Raw genomic sequence first — 21,427 nt, 5'->3', positions numbered from 1 at the left:
ACTTACAAAGCGAAAGTGTTGATTTAGTTCTCTGTCCTGGGGGCTGCAGTTCCAGATCAGGCAGCCTGGTTGCTTTGGGTCTCTGATGAGGACACCTGTGTTAATAGTAAGTGATGTGGTAGAACATGCTGCTTATATCATGAACCAGGAAGCAAAGAGAAGACAGGCTGGGTCTTTCCTGAAGTTTTTGTGTCCTCCCAGTAGCACCACCCCGGGGCCGAAGCCTCTAACACATGGATGTATGGGAGACACTCAAACTGTTGGATTATACCACTGGCCCCAAGAGCTAATGACCATCTCACAGTGAAAACACACTAACCCCATCTCTGAGAGCCCCCAGAGCTGCTTGTTCTAGCATTGCTTAGAAGCCCAATACCAGAGATTCATCTAAAATTTAAGGCAAACCGAGCTCTGAACTCTGTAAAAGACATACAAAAAGTTACAGACTTACCCAGTAGTAGAATATGGGCAGGCTACAGGTTCCTAATCCAAAAGGAAAAAACAGGAAAATAAAATGTATTGAAGTACCCGAAGCAAGAGCCAAACACAGATGGCAAACACGAAATCCTGCAGCTCCTAAGTCTAGTGCTTGGGGCAGTTTGGTAGGATATGGGCTCCTCAGCTTTGCCTCCATCTGTGGCTTTGCCGGTGGCAGTCCACATGGCCGTTCTCAGGCTGGCTATGCATCCTGCCTGCAGCTTTCCTAAGTGGGCATCGCACATTGCTGGTACCCTTCTCTTGTGATTTCAGTGCCATGCTAGAGCTGTATAACATACCGCCTCACTGGGATGGCTTGTAGGGACTCCAACCCCAGCACACTGCTTGGCTTCATGGGCTTTCCTTTGAAATCTTGACTGAAGCTGCCATGACTGTAACTCCTCTTTTCTGCCTGTAAAAACTTCCTGTGGATGACACTGGATTCTGCTGTCAGTATAAAACACTCCTGACCCATTAGAAGTTGAGTTTCAGTCATCTGGATGCCTTGCTGACTGACTGCAGAAATCCCAAGGCCATCTTGAGTAGACAGGGTATCCATATGCTTGGTTTTAGTTTGGGTTTTGACAGAGCCTGGAATGTAACACAGGAGGGGCTCCCATTGCTCTTTCTGGAAAGTCTTTGAAACTAATTTCCATCTCTGCATTTCTGAGTCTCTGGTCACATTGCAGATTTCTGCAGTGTCCTCCAGCAGTACAAAGGCCTTGATTGACTTACACTTGAATTTAGACAAAGGGCCAGACACAGTTAAGCTTCTCTTTATTAGAGCTAATTTCTTTACCAACTAAGGTGAGTCTTGGCCATATGTCACTGCTCCTTTTCCTGGCTTCTGCTTTATTCTTGGTTCTCATTGCAGATTTGGTTAAAAATAGCAACTCCCATGCCATAGTCTGAGTGCCTTGCTGTTTTGAAGTCTCTGCCAAGTAAGCCACCTTTCAGGCTGGCTCTTAGACATGATGTAGAGGATAGTCTTTTCTCCAGTCACCAAGAGAATTCTCTTTTCTTTCTGGAAGCACACAGCATGGATCTTATTGTCTGTGATTATGTTTGCATGGAAGCTCTACTTGGCTCACCTGTTAAACTTGGTGGACCCCAGCTCTGCTGATAGCCTCCTCCTCCAGACTCTTCCACCCTGTGCCTCCCCCAACACACATGTCACTAAATATAGTGCAGTTGGCAGCCCTGCATCTTAGTGCCAGTTTCTCTTGCACATCCCAAACCCAGTGGTTCCAGAGGTGTGACCGGTTCTGCCCACTATGCTCCCGCACTCAAGACTCAAGAGTGCACAGGTCTTGTTGAACCTCCACAGAGGAGCAGTAGATGTGTCTTCACAGGGCTAACCTAGAATGTTGGCAGTCACTACTAGGCTGCTGCATAGCTGTCCCACAGCCTAGGAGCCCTTCAGCCCCTGAGATTTCTCTACCCACTACAAGGGAATTCTCAGCTGCGCTTGTCACTGGTCTCAAATGAGTCAGGGCCAGTTGTTGGCTTTTTTGTTTGTTTGGTTTTGGTTTTCAAGACAGGGTTTCTTGGACTGGAGAGATGGCTCAGAGATTAAGACCACTGTTCTGTGTTCAATTCCCAGCAACCACATGATGGCTTGCAACCACCTGTAATGAGATCTGGTGCCCTCTTCTGGCCTGCAGGGATACATGCAGACAGAACACTATATACATAATAAATAAATCTTAAAAAAAAAAAACAGACAGGGCTTCTCTATGTGTGTCTGGCTGTCCTGTAACTGACTCTATAGACCAGGTTTGCCTCAAACTCAGATTTAACTGCCTCTGCCTCCTGCGTGCTGTGATTAAAGGCGTGCAGCAGCAGTTGATATCCTTAAACGTGATTGAGCATTTGGCTCTTGCCCTGCTGCTCCTGCAAATGCACCTTCAACCTACAGTTCTTTTGCTGCCACTTTGTATGTGGGTCACATTTTCATTAGCTGCCCATGTGTCACTGGGCATCTTGGCTTGTTTGTTCCTTTTGTTTGTTTTGTTTTTGTTATTGTGAATGCAGTAGCAGTAAAGCAGATATGCAGCTATTTTTGTGGTGGGATAAAGAGTCCTTGGGGTATATGCCCACGTGTGGTGATATCTTGCCATTTGCGCCCAGGAGGGGTTTAGCTTGGTCATATGAACTTTGTAGGGAACCTGTATCCTGCTTTCCATAATTGCTGCCTGAGTTCACATTCCCACCAGCAGTGAGTAAGAGTTTTCCCCATACCAGCATTTGCTGTTGGATTTCTTTTTTATTATTGTCACCACTTACGTGGTGCTGTGAAGTATCATAGGAGAAGGCTTGGCAGCCTCAGAGTAGAGCACGGTTACTTGGTTTCTGGGTTTGCTGCCACCACTGTCCTTGTGTTTGGCTTCAGTGTAGACTGTCTTCCTAGAAATGCTGCAGCAGCTCCACCAGCAGCTGGTGGAGGCCGAGCGCCGAGCCATGACCTACCTCAAGCGGTACAATAAGATCCAGGCCGACTACCACAACCTCATCGGAGTCACAGCCGAGCTGGTGGATTCTCTAGAGGCCACAGTCAGTGGCAAGATGGTAAGGAACATCCCTTTGTGTATTCAGAGAAAGTGCTTGGAGCCTGGGCTGCATTGATGTAGGACTCCTGACCCCTCACTGAAGGAACCTGCCCTATATTTCAGAAAGCCAGTGTCTACCAACCGTGCTGACACTTGCAGGGTTTTACCTATGTTCTGAGCACATAGGTTCAGTTCAGTTTCTGCCTTCTTTTTTTTCCTTTAAAATGTTATTTATGGGTCCAATGTATTGGCACACACTTTAATCATGGCACTTGGCGGTGGGGGCGGGTGGGTGCAGAGGAAGACAGATCTCTATGAGTTCAAGACCAGCCTGGTACTACATAGCAGGTTCCAAGTTAGCCAGGGCTACATAGTAAGACCCTATCTAAAAAACAGAAAAGAAAAAAAACCCCACAGAACTAAGATGGACAGAGTTGATAGAAGTATATGGATACTGAGTCAGTGCAGAAAGACCCGTTGCTTTGCTGTCCCCTGGTGGGCACTATTCCTCAGTTCTGTGTACCACGTAATGTTGTTGTTGGTGTTACTGGGTAACTTATTATTATTATTATTATTATTATTATTATTATTATTATTATTATTATTTTTGGTTTTTACGAGACAGGGTTTCTCTGTATTGTTTTGGAGGCTGTCGGTCCAGCCTGGCCTCGAACTCACAGAGATCCGCCTGCTTCTACCTCCCGAGTGCTGGGATTAAAGGCGTGCACCACCACCGCCCAGCTACTGGTAACTTATGATACATGGCTAGTCTTAAGACTAAGGTAAAGGGGACTGGAGAAATGGCTCAGAGATTAAGGACCCACGTTTGACTCTAATGTGAGTTTTGGAGGAGACAAACTGTGTCCAACCTCAAACAAGCATGTAGACTACAAGGAAAAATACACACCTCCCTTTTGTCTTCTGTCCTATTAAAAAAATAAGTGTCCCCATTCTGGGTGTGCCTCTGGCAGCCAGGAAGATATGATACCTGGTGTGGCATGATGATCAAAGATGAGCCTGTAAACTCCTCCTACTGACTTTGCAAGCTGAGACTCGCAGATGTCAAGACAGAAATGTCAAGGGGCCTCAGGTATCAAAATGGGGCTGCGGAGATTGCACAGTGGTTAAAAACACCTGTGACAGGCATGGCACCCACCTTTAATCCCAGCACTTGGGAGGCAGAGGCAGGCAGATCTTTGTGTGTATGAGGCCAGCCTGGAATGCATAGTTCTGGCGTAGCCAGGGCTATGTAGAAAGACCTTGCTTCAAAAACCAGACAAGTAGAGCAGTGGTGGTGCACATCTTTAATCCCAGCACTACGGAGGCAGAGGCAGAGGCAGGTGGATCTCTGAGTTCAAGGCCAGCCTGGTCTAAAGAGGGAGTTCCAGGATAGCCAGGGCTACACAGAGAAACCCTGAGGAAGAACACTTGCTCTTACACTGGACCAGGGCTCAGTTCCCCATGAACCCTTACATGTGCTCTTACATGTAGACAAACACTAAAAAATACAAAATTTTTTAAAAAGATGGGCAAAGCATGAAAGATACATTCTTCTTCATTTTAACTTAGATTATATGTTTATAGGTGTTTTGCCTGCATGTGTGTTTATTTACCATGTGCCCAAAGTAGTAAGAAGAGGGCATCAGATTCTGTGGAACTGGAGCTACAGGCGCTAATGAGCTCCTTGATGTGGGTGCAGGGTACCGAACTCAGATCCTCTGGAAGAGAGAGCAGCAAGAGCTTTTAACCGCTGAGCCGTCTCTGCAGCCCCCTAGCTCATCTAGAAATATGTGCTTATGACAAAAAATGTAAACAATGCAGAGGACCCCACCATGCTTTCCTCCCCCTTTTGACATAGATGTTAACATGTTCTTGCATGATGTCAGTACGTTTGTGTGCATATATGGAGGCTTGCAAGTGTAGACACATGGCACCCAGAGTTGTTAGATTTCGTTATGATCATATGACCTTACTCCTCTGAAACTGGCTACTTATTTCCCATTTGTCACAGTCTGTTGATGGTCTTTGTCCATGAGCATGTCTCCCTCTTTCCTTTGGCACATCAGTAAAGAAATGGAATCAGTGACTCCCTCCTACTTCTGTCTGCAAATGCTTGCGCAGGGTTCCACCTAAGGATGACCTGTTAGCAGATCTCCAGGGATGAATATTGAGACCTTTTTGCTCCACTTCAGATTGTATCAGAATGTGTTTCTCTACACACTCAGCAAACACCATCCATGGTTAAACTTTGTAGTTGCGTGTGGCCCTGCACACCTGTAATTTCAGCACTTGAGAGGCAAAGCCGTCGTGAGTCGTCATGGCAGGAAGTCAGCATTGAGTTGTTGTGTACCTGATAGTTTATTGATAATGACTGCCGTCTACATAGGCAGCATCTGTGGCCTCAGCACTCCTCAGTATGAACCAGGCATGTGGGCATCTTTTACCTCACTGATGGCTCAGGAATGCAAGGGCAGGGCTGCTGAGCTGGCTCATTTTGTCAAGAATCAAAAACTAGAACCCGGATCTTCAGATTTGAAAGCACCACTCTTGCCACTACATACGGGATGTACTTTATGCTCTGAGTTCACAGAAACAGTTGAGACACCATTTATTTCCCGTGGCATTAGAAATACACTGAGTGGAATAGCACCCTTTCATGTAGGATTCTGTGATCATACCTGTGGGCAGTTCCTTTTTTTTTTCTTTTCTTCCTTTTCTGAGGGTTTTCTGTAGCCCTGGCTGGTCTCAAACTCACAGAGATTCACCTGCCTCTGCCTCCTGAGCTTGGGGACTAAAGGCATGAGCCACAATTGCTCAGCACTTTTCTAAATAAATGACTTATTTTTTTTTTATTGTATGTGCATTGGTGTTTTGCCTGCATGTATTTGTGAGGGTATCGGATCCCCTGGAACTGGATTACAGACATTTGTGAGCTGCCATGTAGGTGCTGGGAATTGAACCCTGGTCCTGTGGACGAGCAGCCAGAGCTCTTAACTGCTGAGCCATCTCTCCTACCTCTGTAGTTGGTTACTTTGAACTCTTAGGTCAGTGTGTTAATTCCTCTGCAGAACTCTGAGGTTGTGGTGGTTACTTTTAATTATCTACTTGACACAGTCTATGCCATCTGAGGAGGGAGTCTCAGTGAGGGATTGTCTGGATCAGGTTGGCCTATAGGCATGTCTGTGGAAGATTGTCTTGTTTTTAAGTAATTTATTAGGAAGACCCCGCCCACTGTGGGCAGCACCACTCCCTAAATCTGGATTCTGATGTGTGTAAGAATGCATGCACATGCATTCTCTCTGTCCTTGACTGGATGTCACTGGATACTTAAGTTTCTGTTGCCAACTTCCCCACAGTGACACCCTGGAATAGGGAGGTAAAGTAAACCCATTTTCCCCTGCGTTACTTTTTGTTAGGGTTTTTATTACTGTGAAGAGACACCATGATCATGGCAGCTATTATAAAGAAAACATTACCAGCCCCTTATCATCATGGCAGGAGCATGGCAGCATGTGGCAGATGAGGCGCTGGAGGAGGAGCTGAGAGTCTTACCTCTGTAGGCAACAGGGAGTCGATTGAGACACTGGGTAGTATCCCCAGCATAGGAAACCTCAAAGCCCGTCCCCACCGTGACACACGTCCTCCAACAAGGCCATACCTCTAATAGTGCCACTACCTATGAGATTGTGGGGGGCAATTTCGAACCACAACAGTAAGGTGATTTTGTCACAGCAGCAGAAACCAGGACAAAGAATAAAGCATTAAGATGCTGTCTCTAGCATGGCTCTTTCATCAGTCAGCCTTCGAGGTCCTTTGGGCCGGCTGCATGCCTGCCTCTGACGGCCTTGTCCTTCTTGCAGATCACCCCCGAGTACTTGCAGAGCGTCTGCGTCCGCCTCTTCAGTAACCAGATGCGACAGAGCCTGGCTCACAGCGTGGACTTCACAAGACCTGGGACGGTGAGGCACTGAGAAAAAGGGTGTCCTGAGTTTGTCCCCCCAGACTTGAAGTGAACTTACTAATGAGAACGGAAGTCTGAGAAAATGACATTTGGGAGACTCTGATGCCTTTGTCTTTAGTAGTCTAGAAACTCCCGAAAGGAAAACAAAGCTGTTTATGAGGAGGGTGCAGCTGAGGGTCAGCCCTTGTGGTGTGTGAGTCCAGGTCTGGGCAGGATCCCTGATGATCTGCAGTACCCTGTGGACCAGTGCAACTTTAAGTAGGACTCATGTCATAAACAGGCTGCCTTTAGTATTGAAAATAAAATTACAGCCTCCCTCATACTCAGGTAGGTTTAAGGCAGCTTACTGAAATGCAGAGAAAGGTAAATAAGAAAATGAAAAAAATAGACTAAAAATAGAGTATGGATAAAAGAAAAGAAAGAGTAAGTCAAACGAACGCCTGGTTAAAGAATGATCTGAGCAGTGCCTGGCGTGCTCACTGAACCTTGGAACTGCTGGCTCGGCCCTGAGCTCTCCAGCAGCCCATGTCAAAGGAGACTGCAGCTTCAAGGTTTGCCTCGCTGCTGCAGCTGGGGGCAGGGAGGTTAGGAAATTTTACTAGGTAATGCTCTGTGTGTCCAAAACACCATGATGCATGCTTTCTGCATGGGCCAGGAAGCACAGCCAAAACCCGACTTGTGTGAGCCCACATACATACACATCCCTTAACTAAACATGGGTGCTTTTAAGTTCTCTATATGCCCATTAAAATTAATGAAAATTTCCAACTATTCATACTTTATGATTTAAAAGCAAGCTAAATTTGTTTTTTAAAAGATTTTATTTATGTGTATGTTTGCCTGAATGTATGTTTGTATACCATGTGCATGCTAAATCTGTTTTTGTTTTTTTACTCGATTTATTTATTTCGTTTGGAGGGGTTGAAATAGCATCTCTTTACATAGTCCTGGCTGTCCTGGAACTCACTGTGTGGCCTTGAACTTACAGAGCTTCACCTGCCTCTGCCTCTTGAATGCTGGGATTAAAGGCGTGCACTACCATGTCTGACTAAACCCATTTTTAAATTTTATTTATATATTTATTTATTACTATTTTTTTCAAGGCAGGGTTTCCCTGTGTATTCCTGGCTGTCCTGGAACTTGCTCTGTAGACCAGGCTAGCCTTGAACTCAGAGATTCTCCTACCTCTGCCTCCTGAGTGATGAAATTAAGGTGTGGACCACCATGCCTGGCTAAAATTTAATGATGATTAAAAACATTTTTTTATGTGTGTGGACATTTTGCCTACATGTGTTTCTGCACATGAGGACACAAGAGAAGCAGGATAAAGAGCTTTAATGTGTAACAGGCCAAATCGGGAGAAGACCCCAAGACCCTGCCCCTCTCCGGTGAAACCCCGGAGCTCACATGCCTGGGAGGTCCCATGCCTGTCCCAGCCCTAAGGTTCCAAGGTCCCAGGAAAAGGTGGGAAAGGAAGTTTAGGGGCTCAATTCCATAGAGACTGGAGAAGGGTGACAGTAGTCCAACCACCACTGCCAGCAAGTATCCCATAAAGCTGGTTGCTCGTATGTTCCCTGTAGGAGGGATGCAGTCCAACGCTGCCAATCAGTTATGCTTATATGTTACTCAAGTACTGAAGAGCTGTCCCCAGAGCCGCTGGCCATGTTGGCCACTCTGTACACAGGGACAGACAGACTGAGCTGTGCAGCCTGTGCCTTGGGATGTGGCCACGGGAGATTTAGCATCTAGAAATCTTAGGAGCTGGCTGTTTGTTTTTAAAGATTTTATGTATTTATTATGTATACAACAGTCTTCTTCCATGTATATCTGCACACCAGAAGAGGGCACCAGATTTCTCATAACAGATGGTTGTGAGCCACTATGTGGTTGCTGGGAATTGAACTCAGGACCTCTGGAAGAGCAGCCAGTGCTCTTAACCTCTGAGCCATCTCTCCAGATCCAAGGTGGCTGTTTTTAAGGATATAAAGTAAGTGTTGGTGATACAGGCTTTTGGAATGCACCTTCCTGAGGCCTGCAGGATAAATTAGGGCTTCAAGTCAGGCAGTTGGCCATCCAGTGTTTGTAAAATTCACTGCACTGGTTCAGATCTGGACTTCTTCACACACACCTTTCTGAACTGGAAAAGAGGACTGATCAGAGGGTTTGTAAAGATCACCATCAACACTGATAAAGCTCCTGTTGGAGAGCATGGGCTCCATTTGTGGAGAGATAGATTCCCAGTCTGAGTCAGGAATCCATTCTGAATAGCCTACCAAACCCAGACAGCTACCCTTACCCCAGAGCTCCCACACGGGGGCAGCATAGACAAGCAACAGCTGAGCTTACTCCAGAGCCGCCATTCAGGGGCAGCATAGACGGACAAGAGCTGGCCTTAGTGCAGAGCTGCTACATGGAGGCAGCATAGACAAGCATCGCTGGCCTTCCTCTCTGGCAGGCTGTGCAGTCAGCAGGAATGGGTGGGCAGGTGGTGCAGGGTCAGGTGTGCCCTGTCACACAAACCCAGTGACATGAAAAAAGAAGGGACATGGTGGCAGAAGGCCTCACACACGCCAGGAGAGGAGGGGGCTCAGAACACTGTGTCCAAATGCTGCCTTGTCCGAGCTGGCTGGAGGATCCAGTTGTGCCCAGGATTGGTACTAGTGAGATTCTGGTGTTTTGAGGTAGAGAATTCTCCTAGCTGCCCTGTAACACTGAATTCTTCATGTCACCTTCTCCCTGTATGGATGACCTAACCCTAGTTTCCCTCATGTTTGCCTTACCAGGGCCGGAACTGGGATAGATAGAAATCACACTGTGTTATCAGCCACCTAGTAGAAAGAAGTCCAAGTTCTTCCCTGGGCACAGGAGATAAAATCGTTTTCTAAGAATCTGGAAGGACATCCATGCTGTAATAGCATTTTCACATCAGCCAACAGCAGCCCCTGAGTACTGTGGTGATCTCATGGCACTATAGATAGTCTCACTGTGTAGGCCTACCTCTGTCTCCAGGTGCCCAGCCTACAATCCTTGTACAGTGAGGAAAACTTGTAAAAAATATTTTATTATTGCTATCTTAATAATTATGTGCATGTGTGCTTGAATACAGTACCAAGAAGGGTGTTGGATCTCCTGGTACTGGAATGACAGGAGGTTGTAAGCCGCCTCACATCAGTGCTGGGAACTGAACTCAGATCCTCCACCAGAGCAGCAACTGCTCCTAAACTCTGAGTATCTCTTCAGTCCCCGAGTCCCCATTGTTGCAGAATGCATGGCTAGTGCTTAGGTTACACAAGTCACACAGTGCAGTTAGAGGGAGCCTGGTGCTAACTCATCCCTCTGTGACTTGCTGAAGAGTCAGCTCAACCCCTCAGGCTAGGGCTACATGAGCATTTGACTTGAAAATGGCAGTTTAACCGAAAATATGACAGACAGACAGACCGACCGACCGACCACAAACTTTTCCCTTCAACTCAGCCATCTCCCATAGCTTACCTGCTGCATCGGTTAAATGCACATCCTCATCCTTTAGCTTAATTGTACTTTTGTGTATGTGTTTTATTGTTTTGAGACTGGGTCCCAGGCTAGCCTGGAACTCGCAATCTGCTTCCGTCCTTCCCAGTGCTGGGGCTCCAGACTACCTTGTTCAGCCTAACTACATTTTTTTGTTTGTTTTTTGGGACAGGGTTTCTCTGTTTAGTCTTGGCTGTCATTCTGTAGGCCAGGCTGGCCTTGAACTCAGAGATCTGCCTGCTTCTGCCTCCCAAGTACTGGGATGGGGTGAGTACCACCTCTGCCTGGTTACCTAAGTAGATTTTTAGTGCATTCTCTGTCCTTGTTAGCATGCTTTTTAGTTACCTTATCTTGTAAAGGTGCTGTTGTTCAGTTGTTTGGTTGTTTGGATGGATGGATGGATGGATGGATGGATGGATGGATGGATGGATGGTTTTTGAGACTGGGTTTCTCTGTGTAAGCCTTCTGCTGTCCTGGAATTGCTCTATAGACCAGGCCGGCCTTGAAATCTAGAGATCCACCTGTTCTGCCTCTTGAGTACTGGAATTAAATACATCCGGCACTTTGTAGGATTTTGATTTTTTGGACAGTGTGGTTTCTGGTGTGGAGGTGACCATCCAGCCTGTGACTGTCTGGGAGCTGCCGCTACATTTGTGTGACCTACTGTGGTTGTTAAAGTGCGTGGCCCATCCTTCTCTTCTCTGCCACTGCCATCCAGATAAATACGAGCATAGAAATCCTCAAGGACAGGTGAGGGACAGTCCTGCCCACTCCATGCCAAGGGTCTGCCTTGAGGGAGTGGGTAAGAGGGCAATTGACCATAAGAAAGAGCCTAGGCCAACTTTCAAGTTGAAATACAAGCCATATCCCCACCCCCACCCCCATTTGAGTCCCAAGGCCCAGTAGTAGCCTCCAGAACTTGTGAGTTCATGAGATATTTTCATTGAAATGGATCCTTATTTGGACAAACAGCGCAACTGGGAACTAGCCCTCCCTTTCCCCACATCTCCAGGAAAGGGTATATTGGAAATAAGAGTTAAAATACCTCCATGAAGAACAATGTGAGGTGCACTCTCACCCTGAACTCTTGGGGAAGGGTCTAGGCCCTGCCCTATATGAAATGACAGACTATGGACACCTCCAGGGAGGGCCTCACCCTCCCTGGGGGAATGAGGGGATAATGGGGGGGCTTGGGGGGAGGGGAGGGAAAAGGAGAGGGACCTGGAACTGACTTGTGAAGCAACCTTGTTTCTTATCTAAATTTAAACTGGAAAATAAAATAAAATAAAAAATAAATAATAAAAAAAACTGAGAATGAGAAAAAAAAATACCTCCATGATAGCAGTAAATCCACAAAAGACCTAGAAAATGGGAACTTTGGAGGGGAACTTCATCCACACTGCCCTCCGTTTAGTAAAGCATGAGAGGAGTTGTGGTGGTTGTCCCGGTTCTCAGAGTGGCCTGTACAGTTGTTGAGGGGCGGGGCCACACATGGCCCTTCTTCCTGCTGTGTGACTCTTGCTCTGGCTGTAGCACAGCCCTCCTCACCCCCTGGTGACATCCCTAGGTCCTCAAGGGGCACCTGCAGCTGTTCCTGTCACCTAGGACTTGGTCCTCCCCTTCACCCATGTGCACTGGTCATGTGAATCTGGCAGAGAAGCAAGCCCTGGCCACTATGTTAGATGCTTGGTGTTGCTGAGACTGTCCCTAGTTCTCTCCGGCTTTGGGCCAGGGCTGCCTCTGTGTTGTGCTGGTCACTCAGCTTTCTGAGTGCATTTGCTTGTTCATATCTTTGTGCCCCAGGAAGGAGTCAGGTGTCTGAGCAGTAGCAGTCACATTACCCCTTTGCTCCATGACTGTCCATCCTTTAGTATAAAGTGGCTCTTCTTCAGCACACACAGCCCCTTAGGAGTGCTCCCCAGATGCAGGCCGAGGTTTTGTGTGTCTCACTGTGATCTGAGCCTCTCTGGAAGTTTCCTCAGGAGGATATACAGTCCATGGTCATGTGTACTTTATCATAGCTGAGGCATGGCGGAAATGGAAAGGGCTTAGCGCCCCCCTTTCTGTCTTCTAGGAGCATGCTGCTGCTGCTGCTGTGATGTCAAGCTGCCACCACCTTTCTGCTCCTAGATGGACCAACCACTTCTTTCTAGCCAGTGCGCTCTCTCTCTCTCTCTCTCTCTCTCTCTCTCTCTCTCTCTCTCTCTCTCTCTCTCTCTCTCTCTCTCTCTCCCCCCCCCCCCCACAAGCCTTCTCCTGGTCTGGTAGCCCCACCAGCTTTCTGCATGGCTGTTGACCAAACAGTGTTTTATTCATCAACCAATAAGATAAACATATATACAGAAGGACATCCTCCATCATCTCTTTTTTGTCTAAATAAAAAGAAGGGTTTTAACTTTAATATAGTAAAATTATATATAACAAAGGTTACCAAGTAAGAACTATAGTTAACAATATTTAGTCCATTAATATTTGGTGAAATTTAAAGAAAATATTCTATCTATCTTTGTGAGTCTAAAGTTTTATATGTAACTTATCTTGTATCATAACTAAGGAAAGCTATAACCATAACAACTATCTGTCTTCAACTCCATCAAAGACCTCAGAAGGATAATATATAAACTCTAGCATTGAAAGAGACATCTCGCTGTCTGGACAGTCACCCAAAGTTCCTCTGTAATGTTGCAGCATCTATCTTCACACCATAGGTCATAGTGTGTCTGGCAGACTTCTCAGTGAAGCAGGAAACTTTAAACTGTCCCCCTGTATCGGCAGTTTGTCAGTCATTTTTCTCTGTGTCCTGCAGAATGTCTGGCAGACTCTTCCATGATGCAGGAACCCTGCAGGACTATCCCATCTTGTTTCAGCAGTCACTATCCTGTGGGTCCTGTATGTCCAGTTTATACAGCAACAGTCAAAAAGTCCAAGCAAGAAGTTTCTTGCCCAAATGGCTAGTCTTGCCATGTCAAAGGCAAACTCCATAGTGAGTTTCTTCAATGCCCATCTTTCTCTCTGATGTAATTGGTGTGGCCAAGGAGCAGTTGTGTCTCTTTGTCATGAAAAAGACCTAATAAACCATTTTAAGTGCCATATTCTAAAGGTCTTTGAAAGGTTTGAAGAATATCTATTCATCTCAAATATGTCTCTGTATATCTAGAAAACCTAACTAACATATGTTTTGGCTGTTGTAGTTGACTATCTATAATTTGTATTTAATTATAAATTACATTTTTATTTATTTTTTGTTTTTTCGAGACAGGGTTTCTCTGTGGCTTTGGAGGCTGTCCTGGAACTAGCTCTTATAGAATAGGCTAGTCTCGAACTCAGAGATTTTCCTGCTTCTGCCCCCCCCAAGTGCTGGGATCAAAGGTGTGCACCACCACCACCCGGCTACATTACTTTTTTAAATGAGCTGTATAAACACAATACCTAAACAAGAGGAGAAATATACCTATAACAATTATTTTAAATTTGTATCAAGAAATCAAAATCCATACCAATGCAAAGTATTCATTTCTATATCATATTCCCTCTTTTTTCTTTAGAAAGAGATTGGCTGTGTTCATTAACCATTATAACCAACCTCATTTAAATGAAAACAAACATAAACAATATTTGAGAATTTGGGCATCATTCTCTCCAAACTACTTCCTGCTGTTTGGGGGTGCTGTCAGTACCATAGGGATCCTGAGAAAACCCAGAAACCTGGCCACATCCTGGCTGTAGCAGTCTGAGGTTGCATCCTCTCAGCTGTTTTGGATGCTGGATCATCTGGACCACTGTGTCAGGGAGTCTTAGTATTAGTCTGGAAGGAATCCACGGCTTTTCACTTTCTATGGAGACAAAAACAAAATCTCTTTTCCAAAGTAACCTGTCCTTAGACTTAAAATGTGAAGTCAAAGCATTTTCAAAATATATGGGTTGGATTAAGCCAGCAGCATTTATAATCAAATTGTGTTAGCAGCTGTTCTTTCCTCAGCAAACAATTCAAAGACAACACAATAGCATACAGCATCCAGACTGTGTATTTTCCATCCTTATGTGGCTTTTTTTTAATTACTCTTATTTCTTTTACTTTTATTTTTGTTTGTTTGAGACAGGGTTTCTCTGTGTAATTTTGGCTGCCCTTGAACTCACTCTGTACACCAGATTGGCCTTGAAATCACAGAGATCTTCTTGTCTCTGCCTCCCTAGTGCTGGGATTAAAGGCGTTTGCCACCACACCCAGCTACTCTTTCTTTATTTCTTTTTTTTAAGGACTTTCTCTGTCCTTTTTCTTTTCTCTCTCAAGCCTACATATATTTTTTAATATGTATTTATTTTTATTTTGTGTGCATTGCTGTGAAGATGTCAGATCCCCTGGAACTGTAATTACACACAGCTGTGAGCTGCCATGTGGGTGCTGGGAATTGAACTCAGGTCCTCTGGAAGAGCAGCCAGTGCTCTTAACCTCTGAGCCATCTCTCCAGCCTGCCTACGTATATTTTTAAACACATTGTAAATCTTTAGAGTTTTTTTACCTCTGAATCTGTCTTTACTGTATATCTTTTTCTGACCACATGAGTCTCTTATCTACTATACAGCATTGCTAAAATTAAGGTGGCAGCTAGCCTCATCTATTCCTTGGCTTTCTGAGAGTCTAGCTTCATGCTTATTGCCACAACTCTGGAGTTTCTAGGTTCATGCTACCATGAAGAAGTATGCTGCCAGCTGCTCATAAACACTATTAATTTTTGATATCAGAGCTCTGCACTTTTTGCTGCTAATGCTGAGTCAAGAGTCCTCTCTTAAAAGAGCCGAGAGCCTCTGCTTGTCTGTAGGAAACAAAGCCCACCTGAGAAAATGCTGCTACCAAGAAGCTGTGCTTGCCTCTGTTCTTGTGTTTTTAGAATCCTTTTTTAATCCTTTGTCAGGTTTTGCTTGGAAATTCTTGCAGCAAGTCTGGGCGCCATTTGAAGATGGAGGTTTCTGTCCCGCCAGGACCCACTGCCTTTCAGCCCCCAAATAAACACACAGAGACATATTGATTATTAAACTGTTGGCCAATGGCTAGGGCTTCTTACTGGCTAGCTCTCTCTTAATTTTTAACCCATTTCTATTAATCTAAGTGTTTCCACGTGACTTATCTTACTGGAGAAGGGTCTGGACCTGTTATTCCTTCCTCTACTGCATGGCATGTCATTTTTTTGCCTTCCTCTCAGCCTTCTCCTGGTCTGATAGCACCACCTATGCTTTCTGCCTGGCTATTGGCCAAACTGTTTTATTCATCAACCAATAAGAGAAACATATATACAGAAGGACATCCCCTATCAACTAACCCTGGCCCAAAACAAACAAACTTTGATTTAGGAAGCAGACTGCCTAGTGAGATTCCTGGCTCACTGTTGTGCATTGTTGGTAGAGGGCCACTCTCTCTCCTGAACTGTCCCTAGGACTACTTTCCTTGATGTCGAACCTGCACTGAGCTCTCCAACCTTCACAGGTTCTCAGGTTTTCCCACCCGCTGCCCCAGGCCTGCAGCTGGTCTCCACCTGTACACCAGGCCTCAGGCCACAGCTGCTGAGAAGGCGGGGCTCTGGGGCTTCCTGTGGCCAAGGAGAGATGAAGTTGCGTTTTCTCCTTGACTTGTGTACACCTTTGTCTCCACATCTGAGAATCCCAGGACCTTTCACTGACCGGATTCAGTAGTTGACACCTTGGTTCATGGTTTGTTCTACTGTGTTTTCTGTCTGTGCCTTGAAGAAGCTTCCTATCATTCCTTCAGGCCTTCCTCAGGTAGACTCCACCAGGTAACTGTTCAGGGAGGTTGGGAACACTGTTCTCTGAGTCTTGCCCTGCAGCTGTGGTGGCCCTTTTCCTGTCTCAGCATGGAATCCTAGAAGTCAACTAGCATCTTCAGGCCTCCATAACAAGGGTGTTCTTTCTGGGGCTTACTCCTTTATTAAGAGTCCACTCTATTAAGAATCAGGCATTGGTGGCACACACCTTTAGGCCCAGCACTTGGGAGGTAGAGGAAGGTGGTTCTCTGAGTTCTAGGACAGCTTGGTCTACATAGTGAGGTCCAGGACAGCCAGGGCTACACAGAATCCTGTCTCAAAAACAAAACAAAACAAAAAAAACCAATCCACTTGCCTCAGTAGAGGATTAGTTCTGGCTGTGGTAGATTTTCTCCTACTGGGACTGTGACCTTCCAGCTTTTCGGCTCTGCATGTACTATACACACTGCAGTGCTGACAACTGTGGAACAGTGACCTAAACGCAGGCAGCTGTAGCTGCGCTCATTTGAGAGCCTGCAGTGGATACCTTGGAGAACCAGGACATGTCCCGGATTGCTCAGCAGTAGTTGAGAAAGCCTCGTGGGTGTTTGTGTGTCATCAACACTTCTGGGGCTGGGATATGGCTCATCTGGTCTAATGTCTAGCATGAGTGAAACCTGGGGTTTAATCAGCAGCACCACACAAACCAGGAGTGGTGGCTCATACCCACAGTCCCAGCACTCAGGAGGACAGAAGTTCAAGGTCATTCTCAGTTACATAGTGACTTTGAAGCTAGCCTGGGCTGCATGAGGTTCTGTCTCAAAACCTATAGGAAGGAAAGAAGCAGAGCTTCTTTGAAGTTCCCATACCTTGAGAGGACCAATCCCAATCAGTGTGGAGGCCAACCTCAAGTTGTTATACTACAACTAGTGCTCTCCACTGAGCAGCCCCAGGGGAGGCAGGGGCTTGGCGCAGACAGGCAGGGAAGAAGAAAGTATGCCGAGGTGTTGGACCTCACTGGGGTCCCCACCCACAGTGTTGCTGTAACTGGCCTTTCTAGGTGGGTAGTGCCTGTGTCCCGTGGGTGGAATGTCAAGTCTGGAGTCATTTAGTTAACATCAGAAAAGATTTGACTGTTTGCCGTGTGCTGACTGGTAGTTAGCACACAGTGAGATAATTAACAAGCCCGTGAGGCCACGATGATAGGCAAGGCTCAGTCGGTAGAGTACATGGTTAGCATGCACGAAGCCTTGGGTCTGATCCCTGCACCACGTAAAACCAGGGATAGTGGTGGATACCTGAAGTCCTAATAGTCCAGAAAGTGAGGCAGGAGCACCAAAGGTTTGAAGTCATTCTTGTTTATGTAGCAAATTTGTGTCTATCCTGGGCTACATGAGTCTCAGTTTCAAAAACAACCCAGAAAATCACTTAAGTCCCTGGATACAATAACAGTGCAACAACCAGCAGTTATCTGCAGGCATCATCCAATGTTCTCTGTAGGCAGATGCTCTCCCAGGTGGCAACTCATGACGGGAGGGAGCACACTGCACACACAGTGCAGACTTTGGAGAGAGCTTAGTTGTACCAGAGGAGAGGGGAATTTGTGGAAGCTTCCAGAAGGGAAGGGCAGAGGGCCATGCTGGGACAGGTCTCCCTCTCGTTGGACATGTAGTCAGAGCTGAGTGGGAAGGAGAGGAGAAAGGATGCTGGAGAGGGGAGGGGTGTAGTCAGGGAGAGGTGACTGACTGTCCCAGTGTGGCAGGAGAGCCTGAGGAAGACGACTTATTGGGAGTGAGGAGCTTTATTGGGGGAACCTGGAATGGCTGTTTTTAGCGATTCTTAACGACTTGTATTTGGGGTGTGTGCATTGACATTTAGCAACTCCGTGTCCTCACTTGGCCCAGCTGACTTCCTCCCTCCTGTCCTGCTGCCTTTAGTGTGTGAGATGATGTTAGGTGAGTGGATGATCTCAGACTTGTTTTTGAACATCTTATTAAGCTCATAATAGGAATAGGTAATTTTTTCAGTTAAACCAGCCAAGGATTAAAATGTGAAGACTGCACGGAGTATAGTTAGCCTGCTTGCCTTGTACTTGCAAGGTCTTGGGTTCAGACCCCAGGACCACAAAAACTATCAACACATATATAGTCATGAGGCATTTAGAAATGAGGCTTGGCCAGGCAGTGATGATGCACACCTTTAATTCCAGCCCTTGGAGGCAGAAGTAGGTGGATCTCTTGAGTTCAAGTTCAGCCTGTTCTACAAAGCAAGTTCTAGGACAGCCAAGGCTACACAGAGGAACTCTTGTCTGGGGGGGGGACAAAAGAAAGAAAATGAGACAGGGTGAGAGGGAGGAAGGAAAGAAGGAAGGAAGGAAAGAAGGAAGGGGGCTTGACATCTCCAAGGTGGGATCTGTGGTCTATAAACTTGGCAGAGAGAAGCAGTCAGTACCAGAGTCACTGGTATTGGTGGTGGCTCTGGAGCAACTCTTGGAAGTCAGTCTTCATTTATCCATCAAGTGCTGTTGGTGTCTCTGGATGTCCAGGGTTGGGATATGAGAGTGACATACTTTCAGAAGCTCCTAAAGGAGATAGAGTCCCACTGTGTCCCTCACTGGCTTCAGGAACTGATGCCACGTGACAGGCTTGGTTCCTTTCTTTGCTTAGTTAGGTTTTCTCTCTGAGGTCTGTTGATTCCACCCTCTTCTCTTCTCTTTCTTTCCCTTTGCAAACTGAGGTGCTAGGCAAACAGTCTTCCATTTAGCTATGCCTGCCCTCTTCTCTCCAAGTCCTTTGAAGCCAGTTCCAAACACTGTCTCACCAATATGTAAAATACCCACATCTAACAGAGGTTTAAGAAATAAACACAGCCCTCAAACAAATCAATAAGCAGGAATCCCTGACACCAGTTAAGCCTGTGTTCATAGTTCTCAAAGTCTCAATTTTCTTTGACATTTGGTTTTTGTTGTCATACACATGCTTCATGTTGTATTTCTTATTCCTCTATATTCCTCGTATTTAATCTGGCAGCGTCCATGGTGGAAAAAAAATGATGTATACTTGCACACACAACAAGTTAGATGGGACTATCACTGTCAATAAAGGACATGGTGAACTGGCCTGTGGACAGAATGAAGGGGTGAGGTGAAAGGGAGTTGTAAATCTTTTCCTTTTTTAAAATTTATTTATTTAATGTGCATTGGTGTTTTGCCTGCATGTATGTCTGTGTGATGGTGCCAGACTTCCTAGAACTGGAGTTAGAAACAGTTAATGAGCTGCCATGTGGGTGCTGGGAATTGAACCTGGACACTCTGAAAGAGAAGCCAGTGCTCTTAACCACTAAGCCATCTCTCCAGCCCCTGTAAGTTTTTCCTTTTCCTTTTTCTTTTTTTTCCAAGACAGGGTTTCTCAGTGTAGCCGTGGCTGTTCTGGAACTCCCCCTGTAGATCAGGCTGGCCAGGAACTCCCTCTGTAGACCAGGATGGCCTTGGAGGCCCCTCTTGCACCAAACACTTTGCAAATGGCTGTTTGTGTGCTGTTAGACGGGGTGAGGGTTAATGCATGCTGTCAGGTTTAACACAGTCTGTTTGCTCCTGTCTTTCCCCTCAGGCCTCAACCATGTTACGAGCCTCCTTGGTACCTGAGTAAGTAATCATTCTTAGGAGTTTTTGTTAATTATGTTATAAAGTTTTTTTTTTATTTTATGTGTATGAGTGCTTTGTCTGTACATCGCCTGCGTGCCTGGTGTCTACAGATGCTGGGAGATGGCATTGGATTCCCTGGAACTGGAGTTACGTGTGACTGTGATCTACCATGTGGATGCTGGGAACCAAATGCAGGCTTTCTGGAAGAACAGCCAGTGCTCTTAACCAAAGCCATCTCTCCAGCTCTGCATTTATATTTATATGTGAAACTGGAACTCAAGATAGTTTTACTAGATATTCATCTAAATATGAATATGAAAGGAAATACCAATGATTATAAATAATGCTAAACTAGCATTATCTTTTAACATTTATTCTTGTAAGGCAGCATGAAATAGCAAAAATACTTTGGCTTGATACTGTGATATTCTCTAGAAATGAATTCTGTACTATCATTCCACAGTCAGCAGACGTTGCAGTGTCAAGTTCAGTACCGTCTGCTAGCTCACTGCAACCAGGTCCTCAGGATAGCCTTGCCTGTGTCCAAGCATCCCAGTTCAGATGAGTTAGGCTGACATCACGGAGGTGTGTGACGTGTGTGTCATCAGCTGTGTGGCAGTAGTGAGGGAGTAGAAAGCTTGAACCTGGCCATAAGAACTACAGTAGGTTCTGCTTATCCTCTAAGCCAGGGTGGGGTGGGTGGGGTGAGGGACTATGAGCTGACTCACCCAGAGATGGCTGCAGTCGGTGGCCTGCTCTGCTCCCCTGCCTGGGTCTCCCTGGCCTTAGCGCTATGCATTCAGCTGCCACTTGGTGGCAGTACAGTGTGATTCTTACAAGCATGGATTGCCTGGTTAAAAACCCACCTCTGCCAGCAGTTGTGGCACTTGGACCACTCACTGTGTCTCTGTGCCTAACTTGTTCCCTATAAGAAGAGAAGCGTGGGGGTTCGTGCTGCAGGCTGAGGATGAGTGTGGGGAGGAGACTGCACCAGTACACTGCTGAACAGTAGTCGCAAGGCTAGCATTCCTAATGACGTCAGGTCGGGGCCACCCACAAGAAGACAAAAGGGGTGGTTTTGTGGAAGGTGTTAAGAGGACATAGGAGGAAGCATGACCCTTTTTCTTTCTTTCTTTTCTTTTTTTTTTTTTTTGGTTTTTACGAGACAGGGTTTCTCTGTATTGTTTAGGAGGCTATCGGTCCAGCCCTGCCTCGAACTCACAGAGATCTGCCTGCCTCTGCCTCCCGAGTGCTGGGATTAAAGGCGTGCGCCACCACCGCCACCACCGCCCGGCGACCCTTTTTCTTGGTCAGTAGACTAATACTGGACCCCTTGGTAATAGCCCTTGTGGGTAATTGTGGCAGTGTGATAAAGCCAAATAGAGATGTTCTTTCCTTTCAGAGGAAGCCCTGGCAGCACAGCAGAACCAAACTGGGCTTGCAGCATTTTTCCTGAGAATGAGGACCTATTTACACTTTCTCTGCGTAGCCCTGGCTGTTCTGGAACTCACTCTGTAGACTAGTCTGGCCC

The 21,427-nt window shown here is 46.1% G+C and overlaps 1 protein-coding gene across 4 annotated transcripts in view; it reads left to right on the top strand.

Annotated features, from left to right (window-relative positions):
* Armc9 (armadillo repeat containing 9) overlaps positions 1-21,427 on the top strand; it is a 128,286-nt gene that overhangs the window by 17,281 nt on the left and 89,578 nt on the right. For all 4 annotated transcript variants that reach the window (XR_005879851.1, XM_040753139.1, XM_040753137.1 and 1 more), the window contains exons 8-10: positions 2,888-3,045; positions 6,887-6,985; positions 19,862-19,896. Coding sequence is in view for 3 of the 4 variants with exons in the window: in XM_040753139.1 (XP_040609073.1) it covers positions 2,888-3,045; positions 6,887-6,985; positions 19,862-19,896 (292 nt within the window). In the remaining variant the exon portion in view is untranslated. The remainder of the gene's footprint in view (positions 1-2,887; positions 3,046-6,886; positions 6,986-19,861; positions 19,897-21,427) is intronic.

Source organism: Mesocricetus auratus, unplaced genomic scaffold (genome assembly GCF_017639785.1).
Source record: "Mesocricetus auratus isolate SY011 unplaced genomic scaffold, BCM_Maur_2.0 Super-Scaffold_100010, whole genome shotgun sequence".
Classification (NCBI taxonomy): domain Eukaryota; kingdom Metazoa; phylum Chordata; class Mammalia; order Rodentia; family Cricetidae; genus Mesocricetus; species Mesocricetus auratus.
The sequence above is the reverse complement of the archived record's forward strand: the minus strand, read 5'-3'. Positions and strand labels throughout refer to the sequence as shown.